This window comes from Balaenoptera musculus, chromosome 5 (genome assembly GCF_009873245.2).
Source record: "Balaenoptera musculus isolate JJ_BM4_2016_0621 chromosome 5, mBalMus1.pri.v3, whole genome shotgun sequence".
Taxonomy (NCBI): Eukaryota; Metazoa; Chordata; class Mammalia; order Artiodactyla; family Balaenopteridae; genus Balaenoptera; species Balaenoptera musculus.
Genome location: NC_045789.1, coordinates 54,173,668 through 54,192,023, shown reverse-complemented (window position 1 = coordinate 54,192,023; position 18,356 = coordinate 54,173,668). Strand labels below are relative to the sequence as shown.

Sequence of the window (18,356 nt, the reverse complement as noted above, 5' to 3'; positions counted from 1 at the left end):
TCCATGTCAGTTACCTTAAGCAGTATATTTCATTACCAGTACCTGCCCAATTTTGCTTTTTGACTCTTTACATTACACTAGGGAACAATTTAGAATTAACTGGATTATCTACCGTGATGTCGGACAAACAACCAGAATTTTAAAAAACATGTTTTAATGAAAACTATGGAAAAAACCTTGCACCTACATAAAAAAAAAAAAAAAAAAAATGACCCATAAAAGATGATGAGCTATCATTTGTGCTTGAAGTGGCAAATAAAAAGTAAAACTGTAAAAAATGAGGCAATACATTGTAGGAAAAGGCAGTTTAGGAAAAAAATTGAGAGTAATGGCACTTTTGCATACAAATCTAAGAGCCAGTCATCACAAAGTTCTCATTATCATACTTAAACTGAAATGATGTTTCTCAAAATAAAATTTATTAGTTTCTCAAAATAAAATTTATTACTATTTTTAAGGAAAAAACTGGATTTTGGAGCTATTATTTTAGCACAATTTCTTATTTGTCACAAAGATCTCTTCATGAGCTCTGGCTTCTCTTTCTCTTCCTGTTCTTTCAACATCAGTAACTAGAATCTTAACCTAGGATTCAAGTAGGGCTCAATTAATCTCTTGAAATTCTATGTAAAATAACAGTACTTGTACATTTAGGGGAAGAAGGAAGGCTTTTATTACATTATCAAAGATATCTATGATACAAAAAGAGGTTACTATCTACTCACCACTCCACCCACTCCATTTCAATTTTCTATATCTCACTATTTTACAACTATTTAGCACTAAACTCAACTCAGATTACAATTTCATTTAAGATGTGGCATTTCTGAATGCAGAGATATTGGTGGTACTAATAATATTAAAAACAATGACAAGAATGCTAACAGAATCAGGTAATTTGATTGAGCATCTATTTTGAGTTGTACATTAAGTCCACATGTAATCTTCAAAATAATCCTAGGAAATATAATTTCTATCATACAAATTAGAAAACTGAGTCTTTGAAAGATTAAGTAATTTACTCAAGATTTTACTGCTAGTAAGTGGTGAAACCAGGATCTGAACCCAAAAAGTCCAACTCTCCAGCTCTATTCTTACCATTAGGTTACACTATCTTTCAAGATTGTATAGTTTTTAATAAACAAACATCCAAATCTGGGGAGTTTTTCATCACCCTAGGATAATGACTAAGGCCTATATCTGAATTTCTCCACACGGTCTCCAAAAGATGATACATATCCACAAGAAGAGAAATAAACCAGTGGCAGGGCTTCAGCATTACTAAGAAACAGAAAATATGAACTTCAAATTGCCTGTAAATAGAAAAACAAACACCAAACCCCAAATGAACTATTTCTGGACTTCATATTGCTGCAAGCCTGAACAGAGAGCAGGAAGCGTGTAACCACAGAAAAGAGGATGAAAGGCCTAATGTCACAAAGCACAGTCAAAATCATCCTGAGAAAACAGAAGGCCCATACTAAGTGCAAAAAATACTGAACATGTATGAAGTCTGGCAGATCTCAACAGTGGCTATGGTGAAAGAACTTCCCTGGGGAGAATGATGTAAATAGAAAGGGGGAGATATCCCTTGACAGAGAAGGCTAAAAAAGGAAGTAAGAGAGGAAGTTAAGTAGGATTTGGCAGAAATCAAAGAGATGCACAAGATATATCAACACGTATCCACCAAAAAATTATTTTTAATTAAAAAAAAAATCACCTATTAAAGAAACTCCTTTTCAGGAAGAGAAGAGGAAGAGGGGCTCTAGAAACAGAAATCTGAAAAAGCACCCAAAACCCTTACCTGTCCAAAAGCATATACAGAAAAATCAGTTTACCAAACAAAGCAGATGTAAAAAGGAGACAGAAAATTAGAATCAAACATTTCAGTACTGAAAATTTCTCCCCCAAACTGATTACAAGGCGGAGTAAATTTGACTGAGTGAATTATATATCAACAAACACTTGGAGATGTGGAAAACAAACACAAAAAACCCCACCTTGAATCAGAAATTTAATAACTAAGAACCAAAATGATCCATTCCACCTCCCCCAAAGGGGAAAAATAAATAAATAAAAGAAAATATGAATCTATGAATCAAAATGGGCTCATGGTATACCTGGAAAAATTGACTGAATGATCAATCTTGAGTTATAACCTGGTTAAACTATTAGATTTCACAGATGAAAAAATACACAGAAGAAAAAAATATACAGGGCCCCAAGGCAAAAAGACCAGATTATTTATAAAAAGTAAGAAAAGTAAGCTGACATCGTATTTCTCAACTATTAGATACAAAGCAAGATATCAAGGAAGAAAGTTAACAGCCTTGAATTTTACTTTCAGCCAGGCTCCTTTCAAGCATAAAGGTTACAGAAAAAATTTGAAATGTGTAAGAACTCAGGGAATACGGTTAATTCTAAGCTCCTTCTGAGAAATGCACCAGAGACTAAACCTGATTTCAAGTCTTACTATAAAGCTACAGTAATCAAAATAGGATGGTATTATCAAAAGGATAGAAACAACCAATGGAAGATAACATTGAGTTCAGAAAGAGCCCTACACATATGTGGTCAATAAATATCTGACAAAGGTGCCAAAAAAACTGAATAAAGAAAAAACTGTGTTTTCAATAAATGGGCTAGAATTACTGGATATTCATACACAAAAAAATTAACCTTGATCTATGCCTGGCAAGATAGAAAAAAACAAATTAATAAAAGTACAAAACTGTACACAATGAGTTCAAAATGTATAGTCATGTACACGATCTATACTTTGTATGGTATAGAAAAATAAACTCACAAAACAATAAACCTACTAGAAGAAAATACAGGGGAAAAGCTTTGTGATTTTGAGTTAAAAAAGGGCACAAACCATAAAAAAGAAAAACTGATAAACTGAACTTTATCAAAATTAAACACCTGTGCTCCTCAAAAGACACTGTATTGATAGTAAAACGAAAAGACAACCCACAGACTGGAAGAAAATATCTGTAAAATGTGTGTCTGATAAAGGACTAATTTCCAGATTATATAAAGAATGCTCTCAACTAATAAGAAAACCACCTAATTAAAAAACAGGCAAAGATTTGAAAAACTGAAGTAGAATAATGTCAAGTAACTTGCTTACTGTCACAGAGTCAATAAGTAGCAAAACTGGAATTTTCAGGATAAGAGAACAGTAATATATAGAAGATTTATATGTTACATAATTTTTGATGGCCATAACTTTGAACATTCACCTGCTCTTCCAAGGTTTCACTTATAGATGTTGCTAGTTTCAGTAGCTCTTCTGAATCTTGCTGGCATCTAGGATTCAAAATAAAACACCCCAATTTCAATGTTCTCAACTGAAATTTAAGAAATATGTTGAAAAACTGTGGATTACAAAGTGCTTACTGACTTTAAGGTAACTGGATAACTAGGATACATTACTTCAAAATTACTTCAAAATCATGCTCACCTAAGAACAGTATATAAATAATGTTTAGTTTTAAATATACATGGCAAAAACTTTTTGCAACAGTACTAGGAGGTAAAAAATTCTATAGCGGATTCATAATGTAATAATTCTCAGATTTTTTATTTTAAAAAGTTATAGCTTTTGAAGACTTCAAAATGGGAAAATTCTTATTTAGTATAACTCCATTTTTATAAATTGATCTCTCCACTCCTACCAGAAAAAAGACCAGGTCAGAAGTGTTTATACAGTTTGGTGTATCTAGTGGTATTACAGTAAAAAAAAAAAAAAGTTATTTCAAACAAAGAACATTACCCAATATTTGGCTTGCGACTATAGTTCTCCTGAAACTGGTCCAAGGCAAGCATGGCTGAGTGAATCTCTAAAGGTGCCTATTTAGAACATTAAAAATTGGTCAATATTTATTGAGTGTGTAATATGTGTCAGGCACTGTGCTAATGCTTTTAAGACATTATTTAATTTAATCATTATAATAAATGTATTAGCTTATTACTATTATTATCTTTATATAATAGATAAGGAAGCTGAGACTTGACTTCAAGGTCATAAAGCTATATCTAAACAAAGATCTAAGTTTTAATCCCAGGCTCTATGACTAGTTTTTATTAGGTTATCCATATGAAACAAAGTATTACCAACTGAACAAAGGAAACAAAATGTCTGTACAAGAGCACCGAATTCCTTTTCTTTATCAACATTTACAAATTTGGAAACTGTTAATATTGAATATAATTCTTTACTTATCACAAATATATCCATTGCTACAAAACTGATCCAGTGATTTAAAAAAAAACAGAATAAATGCTTCCAAGGTTTTTACGGAAGAACTATGTATTATATAAAACTCTACATGGTTCAGAAAATCTTTTAACGTGATCACCTTTGCATAAATTAATGAAACCACCTTTACACTATCAAACCTGGTATATCATTACAAAAGTAAACCTTTTTCCTATTATTCTAACATTTCCATTATATAAATTCCTATTTTTAATCCTTGGGCATCAGCTCTAGATACATGAATACAACTTTTATTTTTAAAAAATCCGACAGTCTGACAGAAATCTTCATAATCTCTTACCAATCCCCACCCGCCTTTCTCAAACCTGCAAAGCATTTATTTACCTCAGGTTTGCTAAAATCCGCAATAAGGCACTTTGGATGTTTTATCTGCTTCTCTAATGGTTCCTAACAGAAAAAAAACAAACAAAACAAACAACAGAAAATAATCCACTATTACTTCGGAGCAAGCACATGATTACTTGACAAACTATACAGAGCACTAAACAATGGCTCCCTCCCAAAGGTCTGAAATAAATAAGGTTGGGCTAATATGTTTTAACTGAAATATAAAATAGCTACCATTCACTGGTTACCCCTTTTCATATTATCACACTTTATTTTTTTAATGTTACATGCAACTAGATAACCTGTTCCAAATAGTAAATTTGGGAAGAATTGGTACAAACATTTGTATACTTGAAAAAATCTATAATCTTAGTCAAAGAGCTACCATATTTTTTTGATACCAAGTTATCAGGACTTGTTATGCCTGACATAACTTGAATAAATACCCAGTTAAAATTTTCTGTGTGGAGCAAAGAACACACCAAGGCCAAAAAACCCAACCAACCAACCAACACTCCACCACCACCTCTGCCCCCCCCAAAAAACAAACCCAATCTGAAATTTACTTGAGGCATAATTAAAAACTGGGGACAATGGCAAGAGGAAGTAATGCACAAATCTTCCTACAGCAGATATGACTAGCTGTAGCATTTTAATCTGTTTAGCTCTAACTTTGGCTTGAACAAAACCTTGTAGAGAACTTTAGTTAATAATTGTTCTGGAAAAGAAAAGGCAGTCAAGTTAAAACCTTGAGAACTTGCAAGAAAAAACAGAGATGTGTTAGACAGCTTATACTGAGAAGTGGCCTAAGGATTTAAGCAGCAAGAGGCTCCTTGGTTCCTTGATACAAGTAGCCTCTACATTCTCTCTATACAGATACTTATCTTTCCTTTCAATGCCAGTTTATGGGAATTATTTAACATTTCCAACATATTACACTATTTCTTGAAATCCAAAAAATTAAAAATTTAGAAACCTGGATTAACAAATATGATAAATAAAAGAAATACTCCTTTTACTTCAAAAATGTAAATAACTAAATAATAAAACAGAACATATACTGAATCAATGCTTATTAAATCTTTCAAATATATATTAGTTACATCTTTTGTCTTAGGAAGTAATTATAAGTAGTATAATCAACTCTTTGATGATTCACAAAGGAGTAGTTCCTTTGAGGTAACTTATATACCTTAACTATATGGATGGGTATTATAGCTGTAAATTTTTTTGCTGCTATCAGTTTATTTCCATAGATCGATTCCATTTTCCTGAAAGTGGGTACAAATTAAAAAACAAAATCTGTTCAGCCTCTGAATTACTTTTATTGCTTTTTTCTCCCCGCCATTCTTCTGTAAAGAAACATATTTTTAATCAGAAAAAAAAAATACTTACAAAGCAGAATGTTTTAGGAGTCTTAACTTGAACAGCTATCCCTCCATGTAAATAAGGTTCCAGTTCTCTAGTATCACCAATGCTAAAAGAAAATGGTGATACCACTAAAAGGAGGAAAAAAGAAAACCATTATATACTGATATAAGTATTTAAATTTGAAGGTTTATCATCATAAAGATGTTAATGTTTCACAGTTTACAAAATTAAGAAGATCTCGGTATAAATCATTTTATTTGGTGGTGGGTGGAAGTGTGGGGAGCTAGACAGATTATTCTTCCCATACAAGTGTAAGGACTTAAGCAAAAATGGCCACGAAAACTTGGAAGGAAAAAAAGGGAATGAGAGGTGCTTATTATTAGATATTAAAATACTTTATAAAGACTCAATAATTAATATACTGATACTTTTTATATATATAGTTCATAATAATTAAAATAGTATGATACTGGCTCATGAATAGACAGGCAGACAAACAGAATAGATTATTCAGTAACAGACCCACAAGGGACACAATTAAGGTGGTACCTCAAACCAGCGAAGAAAAGATACTCAATAAATCTTTTGGAAAAAAAGCCATCTGGGAAGTATTCCAAATGGATAAAAGTTTTAAGTATCAAAAAAGATGACAAAAAAATTATTAGATAAGAGCATAGGAGAAAAATTTCTTTAAAACTTTGCAGTAAGGAAGGCTTTTCTAATTATGACTCAAAAGAAAAAACTGAAAGCTTTGACATCATATACACATAGAGCCATCACAAGCAAAGTCAAATGCCAAACTACAAAAAAATTTTTGCGACTCATATTAAAAAAAAAAACTCAGCAAATATGCCCTATATATTAGGAGTTCTGGGGAAAAATAATCAACAACTCAATGAGAAAGTGGGCAAAGGACAGATGATTCACATTAAAGGAAAAAGAAATAGCTCTAAAATTTAAGAAAAGATACTTAATCTCATTCATAAAATGTAAAATGCAAATCAAAATTATACTATACCATTTTCAATCATACAGGAGACTATTCTACAATTACTGATGTGAAAAGACCATCTAGATGTTTAGTTTAATGAAAAGGCAAAGGGTAGCTCTAGTCATAATATGTTACCTTGCATGTAAAAATGCATAAGGAAATCTGGAAGGGCACACAATAAACTAAGAATAGTGGACAGGTAAGAATGAGTGGGAGCCATAGGTGGGCAATAAAGTTTTCACTATAAACATTTGCCTTCTATTTTTTTAAAAAATTTATTTATTTATTTATTTTTGGCTGCATTGGGTCTTCGTTGTGCACGGGCTTTCTCTAGTTGCGGTGAGCGGGTCTACTCTTCATTGCGGTGCATGGGCTTCTCATTGCGGTGGCTTGTCTTGTTGTGGAGCACAGGCTCCAGGTGTGCAGGCTTCACTAGTTGTGGCATGCAGGCTCAGTAGTTGTGGCTCGCGGGCTCTAGAGCACAGGCTCAGCAGTTGTGGTGCACGGGCTTAGTTGCTCCGTGGCATGTGGTATCCTCCCGGATAAGGGATCGAACCCGTGTCCCCTGCATTGGCAGGTGGATCCTTAACCACTGTGCCACCAGGGAAGTCTCCCTTCTACTGTTTTTGAACGATTTGCTTATTCACAAAATTAAATTAAATAAACAAGGTTTATATATTAAGTAGACAGAAAAGGTCAGCAGAGTAAACATCAAACTTAGCTGCTGTTACTTCTGGAGTAGAGGGGAGGTCTGAACTAGTACTCATTTTTAACTCTACCTAAACATATATACATATGTATATCTAGAATAAGCATATATTGTTTTAGCTATTTAAAAATGTTTTTCAAATAACAGAAAATTACTTTAGAGCAGTAAGTACCAACTAATAAATGTTAAGAAAAAAAAAGTTTCATAAACTGCTACTCTATTCAAATATTCTCTCTCTGCCCAAAGAATTTTTGGTACAAAATGTGGGTTTTCTTTATTTTCATTCCTTGATATCCAGTGGCTTCTCCTGTTAATATATACATATAGTCTCAAGATTCGGATCCAGCACCACAATCTATCATTGCATGGCCCCCAACACAACAAAGGATAATCCTAAATAGTTAGTTGAGTCAATTTATGCAAAAACAGATAAAAATTCTTTAATATCAGTGATCTGAATCTGTATTTTACTTATTTAGATATAGTCTGGGAAACATAATCCAACAGTTTTGTTACCAAAGATTCTTTTTTAAAAAATGTTTATTTATTTATTTATTTGGTTGCACCGGGTCTTAGTTGCAGCAGGTGGGCTCCTTAGTTGTGGCTCGTGGGCTCCTTAGTTGCAGCTTGTGGGCTCCCTAGTTGTGGCATGCAAACTTTTAGTTGCGGCATGCATGTGGGATCTAGTTCCCTGACCAGGGATCGAACCCTGGCCCCCTGCACTGGGAGCAGAGTCTCAACCATTGTGCCACCAGGGAAGTCCCCAAAGACTCTTAAATATAGATCCAAAGTTGTTTTGGTATAAAGAGCTCGTAACAGGGACTGATTTTTTTTTTTTCTCTCCTAAGGATTCATCTTGTAGTCATTAAAAGAAAAATAAAAGTAATCCATTTACTAGTCTATACACTAATCACATAATTATACTTTTAGATGCCCTAAAGATAAAACTGAATCACTCTCAGCTGAACAGGTGTAAGCATGCTGTCTCTGAGTTACAAGACATCTAGCAATGTCTTTAACTCTTTTAAACATGGCTGGAGGAAAATCACAAACTACGCAGACTAATGCTGCTATAAATTCATTATTTTCAACTTCAAATGGGCCCTAAATGAAGCCTGATGATTTTTTGATTTTTTAAAATGTTTACTCTCCTCACATCTCTGGCCTTACCACCTTACCTCTCCTTTCGGTCACGATTTCATCTCAGTCCACTGACAAAACAGATTCCTGCAGCTTCTTGCCAATAAATCCACAAATCTGCCTGCAGTAACATCCATTCATCCCTTTATCCAAGCCACTGAACAAAAACATATATCTTCACTTGAATACTTCACTGTCACCTCACCCAACAAGCCTAGACTGTACTCATTATCTCTCTCCAAAACCTGCTCCTCTTCTTGCACTCCCTAATGTGTAAACAAATAAGGTGCCAGAATCTTCGCTCACCTACCATAAAGTTTCCTCTTAAATGCCTTAAGACTCTTGCTATCTCAACTCCCACTGTCACCCCTGCTATATTATATCTTTAAGTTCCTTGAATTCTATTTTGCTTCTTACTGTTTGTCTCTGCACAGAATATTCTTTTCATCATCTTTGTAAGCCAATGCAATCAATTTTAATCAAGACACCCTGTCCCCACTGCTGCTGTACCAAAAGTGAGTAGGTTTCCTTGCTAAGGTTAGAGATCCCAGAATGCCTTTTCTCTCTTTATACCATCATTGCTGAATGTTAGTATCCCCTCACTTGGATTAAATGTCTTGAGGCCAAGAATTGGATCATGTCTATCTGAGCTGATGGTGTGTTCTCGACACTGAGTATAGTGTCTGAACTGTAAACATGCTAAATAATGGATAAGTATAAATGAATTAATTAAACTTACCAGTTATTTGTTGTGTACATCCATTTAAGCCTGTCATTCCATTAATTTCTCGAAATGTTAGGAATTGTCCTGTTTCAAGTTTGTGAGGACGATTTTCAAGGCAAGTGACAATGCCAGGATTAGCCTAGAAATAAGAGTAATATACTAAAAAACAAGTCCATGTATTCCTTTTTTGTACAAATTCCAAATCTCACACAAAAAGGAGCATGTTATCATAAAATTCTCAAAATAACCAAAATTCCAAGCCATTCTTCTCCTTCCATATTAAAAGCAATGCTTTAAAGAATTGTCACAAAATAGTAACTTATCATTTTATTATGTGATTTTGAAACTTATTTTATTATGAATGTTTAAAATATAATTTCTATGTTTGGGGGAAATAGATTCCACAAGGGAGTTCAAATATTTCACAGATGCAAAGATTCTTGTGATTTATAAAAAACATTCGAAGTGACTGAATGGTAAGTTTCAAAGTCATTCATGACAGACTCTGTGTACACAAAAGATGACTCTAACTTTGAAGATCAAAGAAATGTAAGAACGTAGGATGGAAATTTAAAGCCAGGAAAGTGGTAGTTTAAAGCTTATCCAACACTTTAAAGCAAAGAAATATTATGTACCCCTGCTTATCAAGATAAAAACAGGAAGGAATTGGTTTATCTCATCTAAAAGGTGGATGAGATAGGTCAGACACCAGGAAATTTCCTAACTGCATATAATCCATCACATTGCGTGAATAATGTGATAATAATTTAATTTACATAAAACCTAATGGAATTATAATTCTCTCTTTCATAAATATGTAGATTCTAAAAATTCTCTTGCTGTTTAAGGGCTTGAGAAATACAATTATGATCACAAACATGTAGATAAAATTAATGTAATGTGGGTTTACTAGTATCTCAACAAGAATAGAATTCATAAGGGCTTTAAGAAGGAGAAATAATTTATAGATAAGTTAAATGGGAACGTTTATGATATTTTTCTAATTTTTTATGGATAACCTCCATATTTCCTGCACTATTCAATAAAAGACAATATCAGTGCAATACAAGATCCCTTGGAGTTTATTCTAACTCTATAATATTCTTAGGGACAAACTAACAATAACTAGAGAAGGTAAAAGGCTGAACAATAACCATTCTGTAAGCAAAGAGATACAAAAAATGATTTTTCAATGAATTTTTTCTTAAAAAGGGGTGAGAAAGGCAACATTACACTGGGTTTAAAAAGAAAGCATAAAGATAGAAGCACAAATACTATTCGGTCAAAGTATATTATCATTTCCTTATGTTTGGTTTCTTTTGAGCTTTAATGTAAATTGATTATTAAGAGTGCAAATAAAGTTAATGATTTAGGCTAAACTACAGAAAGAGTAGTAAAAATGGATCATAATTTCTCCAATTCTTTCAGGGAATAAAAAATTAAGCTTGCATGATATTAAGAGAACATGGTTAGAAAATTCAGAGTTTTTGATTTGAAGGTTAATTAATTCTTAAACTTTTATCATCCTCCAAATAATGTTTTAGAAATATAACAAATTAGAAAAGTTTTTGTTTATGATGATTTAAGTGTCCATCTTCCTGGAGTCAGAGTGTTGGGCCAAGTGACTTAAGACATACTTAGTACATCTATGATCTGACACAATCAACAGTTCAGTAAACACTGACTCACAATTCATGTCCCATAGGAACATGACAGAGAACAAAATTAAAATTAATGACATAAGCAAATGTTCATCAATTGTTAAAAAATGTTAGATGGAATCCAGAATACTCTCTCTTAATATTCTAACTTCAATTTTAAACAAATAAAAAATACTGCATATTATAATATTTTGCTAATATCACCTTTTAAAAAATAGTTTTCACATCAACTTAAGAAAATCAATCATATACATATACAATAATATACGTATATAATCATACTTGCGTTATATTTGAAATGAAAATCTCTTTTGGTTCTTCTCCTGTTGTATCTAAAACTTCAAATTCATCACCGAAATCACAAAACAACCGTGACCAAATTCCATGTATATCTGCACTGATGAACTGTGAAATGAAGAAACAAGTTCAAGCTTATACATTTATATAAAGAAAAAAAACCCCTCAACTATCTTAGGCCTTTTGGTGACAATTTTATTTACAATTAAGCATATTATTTGAGGTATAAAGTGACCACAAATATGATAATTTATTTGTAAATTGGTTTTTGGAATCAAGGATTTTGGTATTTCAGACTGGATATCTGGTGTTAACAAAATCAGAAGCAACATCAGCACACCATCATTGTACATTCTATAATTTTTAAATAACAAAAATTTGTGCCTTGCCCTAAAAATCAAGCACAGAATATAAGAAAGATATCTTGGTTTGACGGTCTAGCAGTGAATTCTTACCTTTCATTTTAGAAAAGAAGAATGGAGTGTCCATTCACCAAAAGCGGTAGAGTTGAAGGAAAATAAAACAGCTAAAAACTGAGAGTGGCGTCAACAGGAAAGGGGCTGAGGAACTAACAGTGCACGTTGAAATTATGAAAGGTAAGAATCAGATTCTTAAACACAATCATAAATGTTTTATTGAAAGTGATTTTTATAACATATATACATTCTCCAGTCTAAGAAAATGTAAAGAAATTATTTTTGTGCTCAGTTATTTTTAGACATACTGATAATAAAGAAAAAGTCTTAATCTGTAACACATATGACCCTGTATAAGGTGATATTTTTCTAACAAAAACTAAAGTCTATTCATATTTGGGCATAAGAATGTAGCCCATTAAAATAATTTATACCACCTATTATATGAGGTAGTGAAATAGCTAACAGAAGACTACCTCCTACTTGATCATGCACTGCATTTACTATCAAAATAGGTACCTACAGCATTTTTTATGAGACATAAAACTGAGAAGAAATTTATAACCTTTTTTTTTAAGTTTAAAAGCTGCAAACTCAAGGACAATTTCTTTCTCTGCAAAACAACTTTAAAGTATGAATATATGCATCAATCACATAAAGATTTTAGTTTACAACCTTGTGTAATCATTTTGTAAAACTTTTTTGTTCTGTTCTAAGTTTACTGACTACTCTGTCTTATTCATCTACTTAATTTGTGAAACAGAACACACATGTTCTACAGAGTATAAATATGCTATGTAAGTACCACAATCCAAAGATTTTCAGCACATCTACTTTATACAGTATGATGATAGTTTAGTGCCTATCTCAAAGGAACAAATAGCATTTTCCTTTTGCCAAAAGAACAAAGGACCCCATGAAGGAGGTGGAGTCAGTAATATGTATGCAGTTGCAGGGGATGATTTTTCCCATCTAGACCTCTTTCCAGTCTTCTCAATGTCATCACTACTTAACAATACTTAATTACTCTGGACAAAAATCTAGGAGTCATTCTTTATCATTCTTTCCTTCACAACTCTTATTCATCCATTCTCAATCCCATTAGTCTGTTTTTACAAAAGATACCTCAAATTCAATGACTTCTCACACTCTCTACTCCCATCAAGGCACAAGTATCTCTCACTTGGACTACTTACTGCATTAGCCCCTAACTGGTCTAGCCACCTCTACTCTACTGTTACAATTCAACAGTTCTCTTTCTTTTTGGTTTCACGATCCCTTCACATTCTTAAAAATTATTGATGACCCAATTAGCTTTTGTTTATGTGGGTTATACCTACTGATATTTACTGTGTTCGAAAGTAAAACCAAGAAACACTTAAAACACAAGAACACACACACACATTCAATTAGCTGTCAGAGCAATGATATCACCACGTATCAAGTAGACTTTGTAAACTCTACTACACCCCGTAAGAGAATCAGAGGGAAAAAAGCAAATAACATTTCAGTAATATTATAATAGTTTGACTTTGCAGACCCTATGAAAGGGTCTCTGGGACCCTCAGTGTCCTTGGACCACACTTCGAAAACCAAAATTAAAAAGTATTATTGTGATTGTCCTCATATAAAAAGTTTCTTATATAACTCACTGAAAAGCTATGAATTCTAATACTGAAAGTGCTTTTCCTCTGGTAAACTATATGTCATTATTAAGTGATACTATTACCTTTACTGGAGGGCACTGAGAACGGCAAAAGTCATTGATCTTCTTCTGCAATGATAGTTTGATCTCAGTCAATACTACACACTGTTGAGAAGAATACAAGATTAAAAAATAAACAATTATTTTGGTAATGTACAACTTCTAAATCAGAAGCATTTCAGTTTGCACTATGCTAAAAATACTTTTCTTTGTAAAAAATACTATCGTATTGTACTCCATTTTAAGGTTAATACCTTCAGAGGTACCAAATAGCAAAAGTAAAAGTAACATATACAGCCATCTCTAGGTATCCGCAGGGGATTGGTTCTAGAACTCCCTGTGGATACCAAAATCTGCAGATACTCAAGTCCCTTACATAAAATGGCATAGTATATACAGGACAAAACCTGCCCACACTAAATTCAATTATCATCACAATTAGAAGCAAACCTTAATATCCTATGTGGCATTTACACAACCCAAATGGTTGGAGATTTTATTTTACCTGTTACTGCCATGGAAATGCTTAGTCATCAAAATATTAATTAAATGCTAGCTTAAAACAATTACATTTTCAAAGAGATACATTAGTTGGCTGAGCTTTCTTTTACTTTTACTTCAGAGATTCAACAGATTCAAAATATTACAACTTTTATTTATGACAGTGCCACCAAGTTCTGTTATTTAAGATAGCAAATTATAATTTTCAATGCTTACTTTAATTTTTTATCATCACCCTGTGAGATAAGTAGAGAAGGTTTTATCATAGCTAACTTAAACTCATAAAGGTCAAATATTTTCTTAGGGTCATTCATCTATCAAGTGGTAAGAGCAGGTTGACACACTCAGTCCAGAGCTTTCCTTGCTGCTGGTTTCCATGAAATGGATAACTCAGTTTCACTACAAATAACCAGGTGTGGATTTAGTTTTATCTAGCTTAGAATAGGGTGTGATTCCTACAGAGCGGTAATCCTCCATGGATCTCTTAATGTTTATATATCTCTCACTGGGTATGCCACGAATGCAAGGCTCTGACCATTCTTTACGTGGGCTGTTTCTCAGGATTGTATTTGCCTTGTGCAAACTTGAGAAATGAGGTAATGTCTCCCTCTGGGACAAAGAGCAAGCTTGTTCACTGCTTGCTATAAAACAGCCAAGTTCCCCGAGCTCAATGTTCCTTTCCTCTAAAGGAACCCACTACATGTGCAGGCATCCATTGAGCCCTCTGCACTGCACAGGTGGGATTTGGAGGAATGCAGGAGGAAACAAGGCAAATATCATGCTCACACATTTACCATGCTCTGAGTAGTAAAGTCCTTAGTCTCTGATCCAGGAATCTCATGTTTTCTGCCAGCATCCATGAAACTGTAACAGGCTAACTTATTAGCTTGCAATTAGGGTAAAATGAAATCCTATTAGACCCAGTATATATTGAGTCTAATTTGTGTTTCATCAGTGCTAGAAAATTCCCAACCATAATTTATTTGAATATGCCTTTTTCTAGAAGTCCAATCTCATGAATTAGACCTTTTTATTCAAGCTCTCATTTCTTTTAATTTCTCTTTAGTATATTCTCTTATTACTGTGTGCTATAGTTTTTATTTTTAGATTTAATTCTATTTATTTATTTATTTATTTTGGCTGCGTCTGGCCTTTGTTGCTGCGCGTGGGCCTTCTCTAGCTGTGGCAAGCAGAGGTCACTCTTCGTTGCTGTGCGCAGGCTTCTCATTGCGGTGGCTTCTCTTCTTGCAGAGCACGGGCTCTAGGCGTGGGGGCTTCAGTAGTTGCAGCACGCGGGCTCAGCAGTTGTGGCACACGGGCTCTAGAGCACAGGCTTGGTAATTGTGGTGCATGGGCTTAGCTGCTCTGCAGCATGTGGGATCTTCCCGGACGAGGGCTCGAACCCCTGTCCCCTGCACTGGCAGGCGGATTCTTATCCACTGCACCACCAGGGAAGTCCCTGTAGTTTCACTAATCTCCTCAGCTCTATCTTTCGATTTATTAATTCTTATTCCAGTTGTATATAGCCACTGTTTAATCTATTCATTGTTTTAATTTTTAGGACTATATTTTTCATTTCTAAAAGTTCTATTTGAAAAAAAAAAAGTTCTATTTGGTTATATCTGCCTGATTGCTTTCAATAGTGTCTTATTTTCCTGTTGTATATTTAATCCCTTCTTGTAAGATTTAGTCTGTTTGAACATCTATATTTTATAGTCCCTATCCAATAATTCTATTATCTGAAATTCCTGGAGGTTTAATTCTATTGTTTGTTATATCCACTGACTCTTGATCATGCTGAACTGCTTTTTCCTGTCTTACTATTTTATATTATGAACACAACCTCATAGGAGCTTTATATATTAGAATATACTGTGGCCTGGTTGAGGGTATATTCCTCTAGATCTTTTGTTTCTGTCTGGCATTCCAGCATATCACCAGCTTAGTACTATGCTTTTTGTGTGTGTGTGTGTGTTTGTGTGTCAAGATATTTATTGTGTACAAGATAGTTTACTGTCTTTTTCAAATTCTAAGCCCTGTATAATTCATTCACTCATTAGGCTAAAAGAGGCCTTAAGAAGTTATTCAATATAATCTCCTGAATCCAGGCAAGTCTACATGATAATGTGCATAGAAGTTAAATCAAGACTTAAAATCTTTAAAATCACAAGGCAACTTCACAGCTTTCTCAATCACCCTTGTTTCAAGACATAACAATCATCTCAAATAGGTTATACACAAAAAATTACCGATCAGACATTCACAAAATATGCTTTGAATGAAAATAACATAGCAACAATTCACTCAGAGACACCTATATGGCAAAAACTATACCATAATACAAATCAGAAATAAGAGTTTAGGATGAAAATTTGAAAAAGGTACAAATTTAAGGGCTGATAACCTAACTTTTCTTAAACTTACTGCTCTCTGTCTCCAAAGTTGTGCTGTATCAATAACAGTCTTCCACAGTGCCTCTTCTCTATAAAGGCGAATATACCAAAAACCAGTCCAACTGGGTAGTCACAGATTGTAACTAATGCAAGTCAGTTTTGTAAGGTATATTTGATATTCCATCTACATAACCAGGAACTGTCTTAAATAATAACCACCCTATATTTAACCACAACCATAAATCTCATTCTGAATCAATTGAAGAAAATGCCCCCAAATTCAGATTTAATTCAATTTGAAAACCAATTCATTTCCATATAAACCATTTTTTAAAAAAGAAGCTGGAATAACATTCTGAATTATTCATAATCCTGGGAAATCATTAATTTGGGCAGTGGTTTGAAACAGCATAAAAGAAATTATCAACCAACTTTTCTCACCTCTTATGTAAGAAAGAAATGTTACTTTAATAGTTAAGAAGGCAATGAATTGGCTGACAAGGGCCCACGGTCTATGGATGAATATAGAGATGGGATTAGGGAATGGGACATCAACTTGTGTTGAGATGTAGAATCTTCAATATTTACCAAATCTTTTCCAGAGGTAATACCTTTGTTGGCTTGTCTTTCTTTTTTTTTCTCTCTGGTGAAACTATAAATTCTGAACTACCAATGCTCAATTTCTGTGACATTTCCACCACTGACACTGGAAAAAGCTTTGTTTTACAAAAAAATACACAAAGTACATTTTTCTGAGAAGCAGATGAACAGTTGGGGCATTCTGTGGATTTTTTACCACAGCTGCTATCAGACATTTGCTTAACTCTGCAACAAAAGCAACTTGAAAGAAAGATGTTTCCACAGTTTGAGGAAAAGAACCAGACCAAAAACAATAAGGCAAGCTGATGGAGAAAACTGTAACATCCAAATGGTGAGGTCATTAGGTTAATGATGCACTAGACTTACAGTCACACATTAGAGTTCACTCAGTATGACACACTCTAGGTCCATCCACCTCACTACAAATAACTCAATTTCGTTTCTGTTTATGGCTGAGTAATATTCCATTGCATATATGTGCCACATCTTCTTTATCCATTCATCTGTTGAGGGACACTTAGGGTGCTTCCAGGTCCTGGCTAGTGTAAATAGAGCTGCAATGAACATTGTGGTACATGACTCTTTTTGAACTATGGTTTTCTCAGGGTATACGCCCAGTAGTGGGATTGATGGGTCATATGGTAGTTCTATTTTTAGTTTTTAAGGAACCTCCATACTGTTCTCCATAGTGGCTGTTATCAATTTACATTCCCACCAACAGTGCAAGAGGGTTCCCTTTTCTCCACACCCTCTCTAGCATTTAATGTCTGTAGATTTTTTTGATGATGGCCATTCTGACTGCTGTGATGTGATACCTCATTGTAGTTTTGATTTGCATTTCTCTAATGATTAGTAATGTTGAGCATCCTTTCATGTGTTTGTTGGCAACCTGTATATCTTTGGAGAAATGTCTATTTAGGTCTTCTGCCCATTTTGGGATAGGGTTGTTTTTTTGATATTGAGCTGCATGAGCTGCTTGTATATTTTGGAGATTAATCCTTTGTCAGTTGCTTCATTTGCAAATATTTTCTCCCATTCTGAGAGTTGTCTTTTCGTCTTATGTTTTCCTTTCCAGTGCAAAAGCTTTTAAGTTCCATTAGGTCTCATTTGTTTATTTTTCTTTTTATTTCCATTTCTCAAAGACATGGGGTCAAAAAGGATCTTGCTGTGACTTATGTGAGGGCAGGCCTATTGTTATGAACTCCCAGAGAAGATCTTTTTTTTTATTCAGAGCTCAAG

General features: G+C 33.7%; 1 protein-coding gene across 2 annotated transcripts in view; it reads right to left on the bottom strand.

Moving 5' to 3' along the window:
* The window catches only part of UBA6 (ubiquitin like modifier activating enzyme 6), an 83,930-nt gene that overhangs the window by 31,256 nt on the left and 34,318 nt on the right, over positions 1–18,356 (bottom strand). For both annotated transcript variants that reach the window (XM_036853098.1, XM_036853097.1), the window contains 7 exons: positions 13,648–13,728; positions 11,488–11,610; positions 9,560–9,683; positions 6,005–6,108; positions 4,607–4,669; positions 3,776–3,852; positions 3,243–3,309 (listed from right to left, as the gene is read on the bottom strand). In XM_036853098.1, coding sequence (XP_036708993.1) covers positions 3,243–3,309; positions 3,776–3,852; positions 4,607–4,669; positions 6,005–6,108; positions 9,560–9,683; positions 11,488–11,610; positions 13,648–13,728 — 639 coding nt within the window. The remainder of the gene's footprint in view (positions 1–3,242; positions 3,310–3,775; positions 3,853–4,606; positions 4,670–6,004; positions 6,109–9,559; positions 9,684–11,487; positions 11,611–13,647; positions 13,729–18,356) is intronic.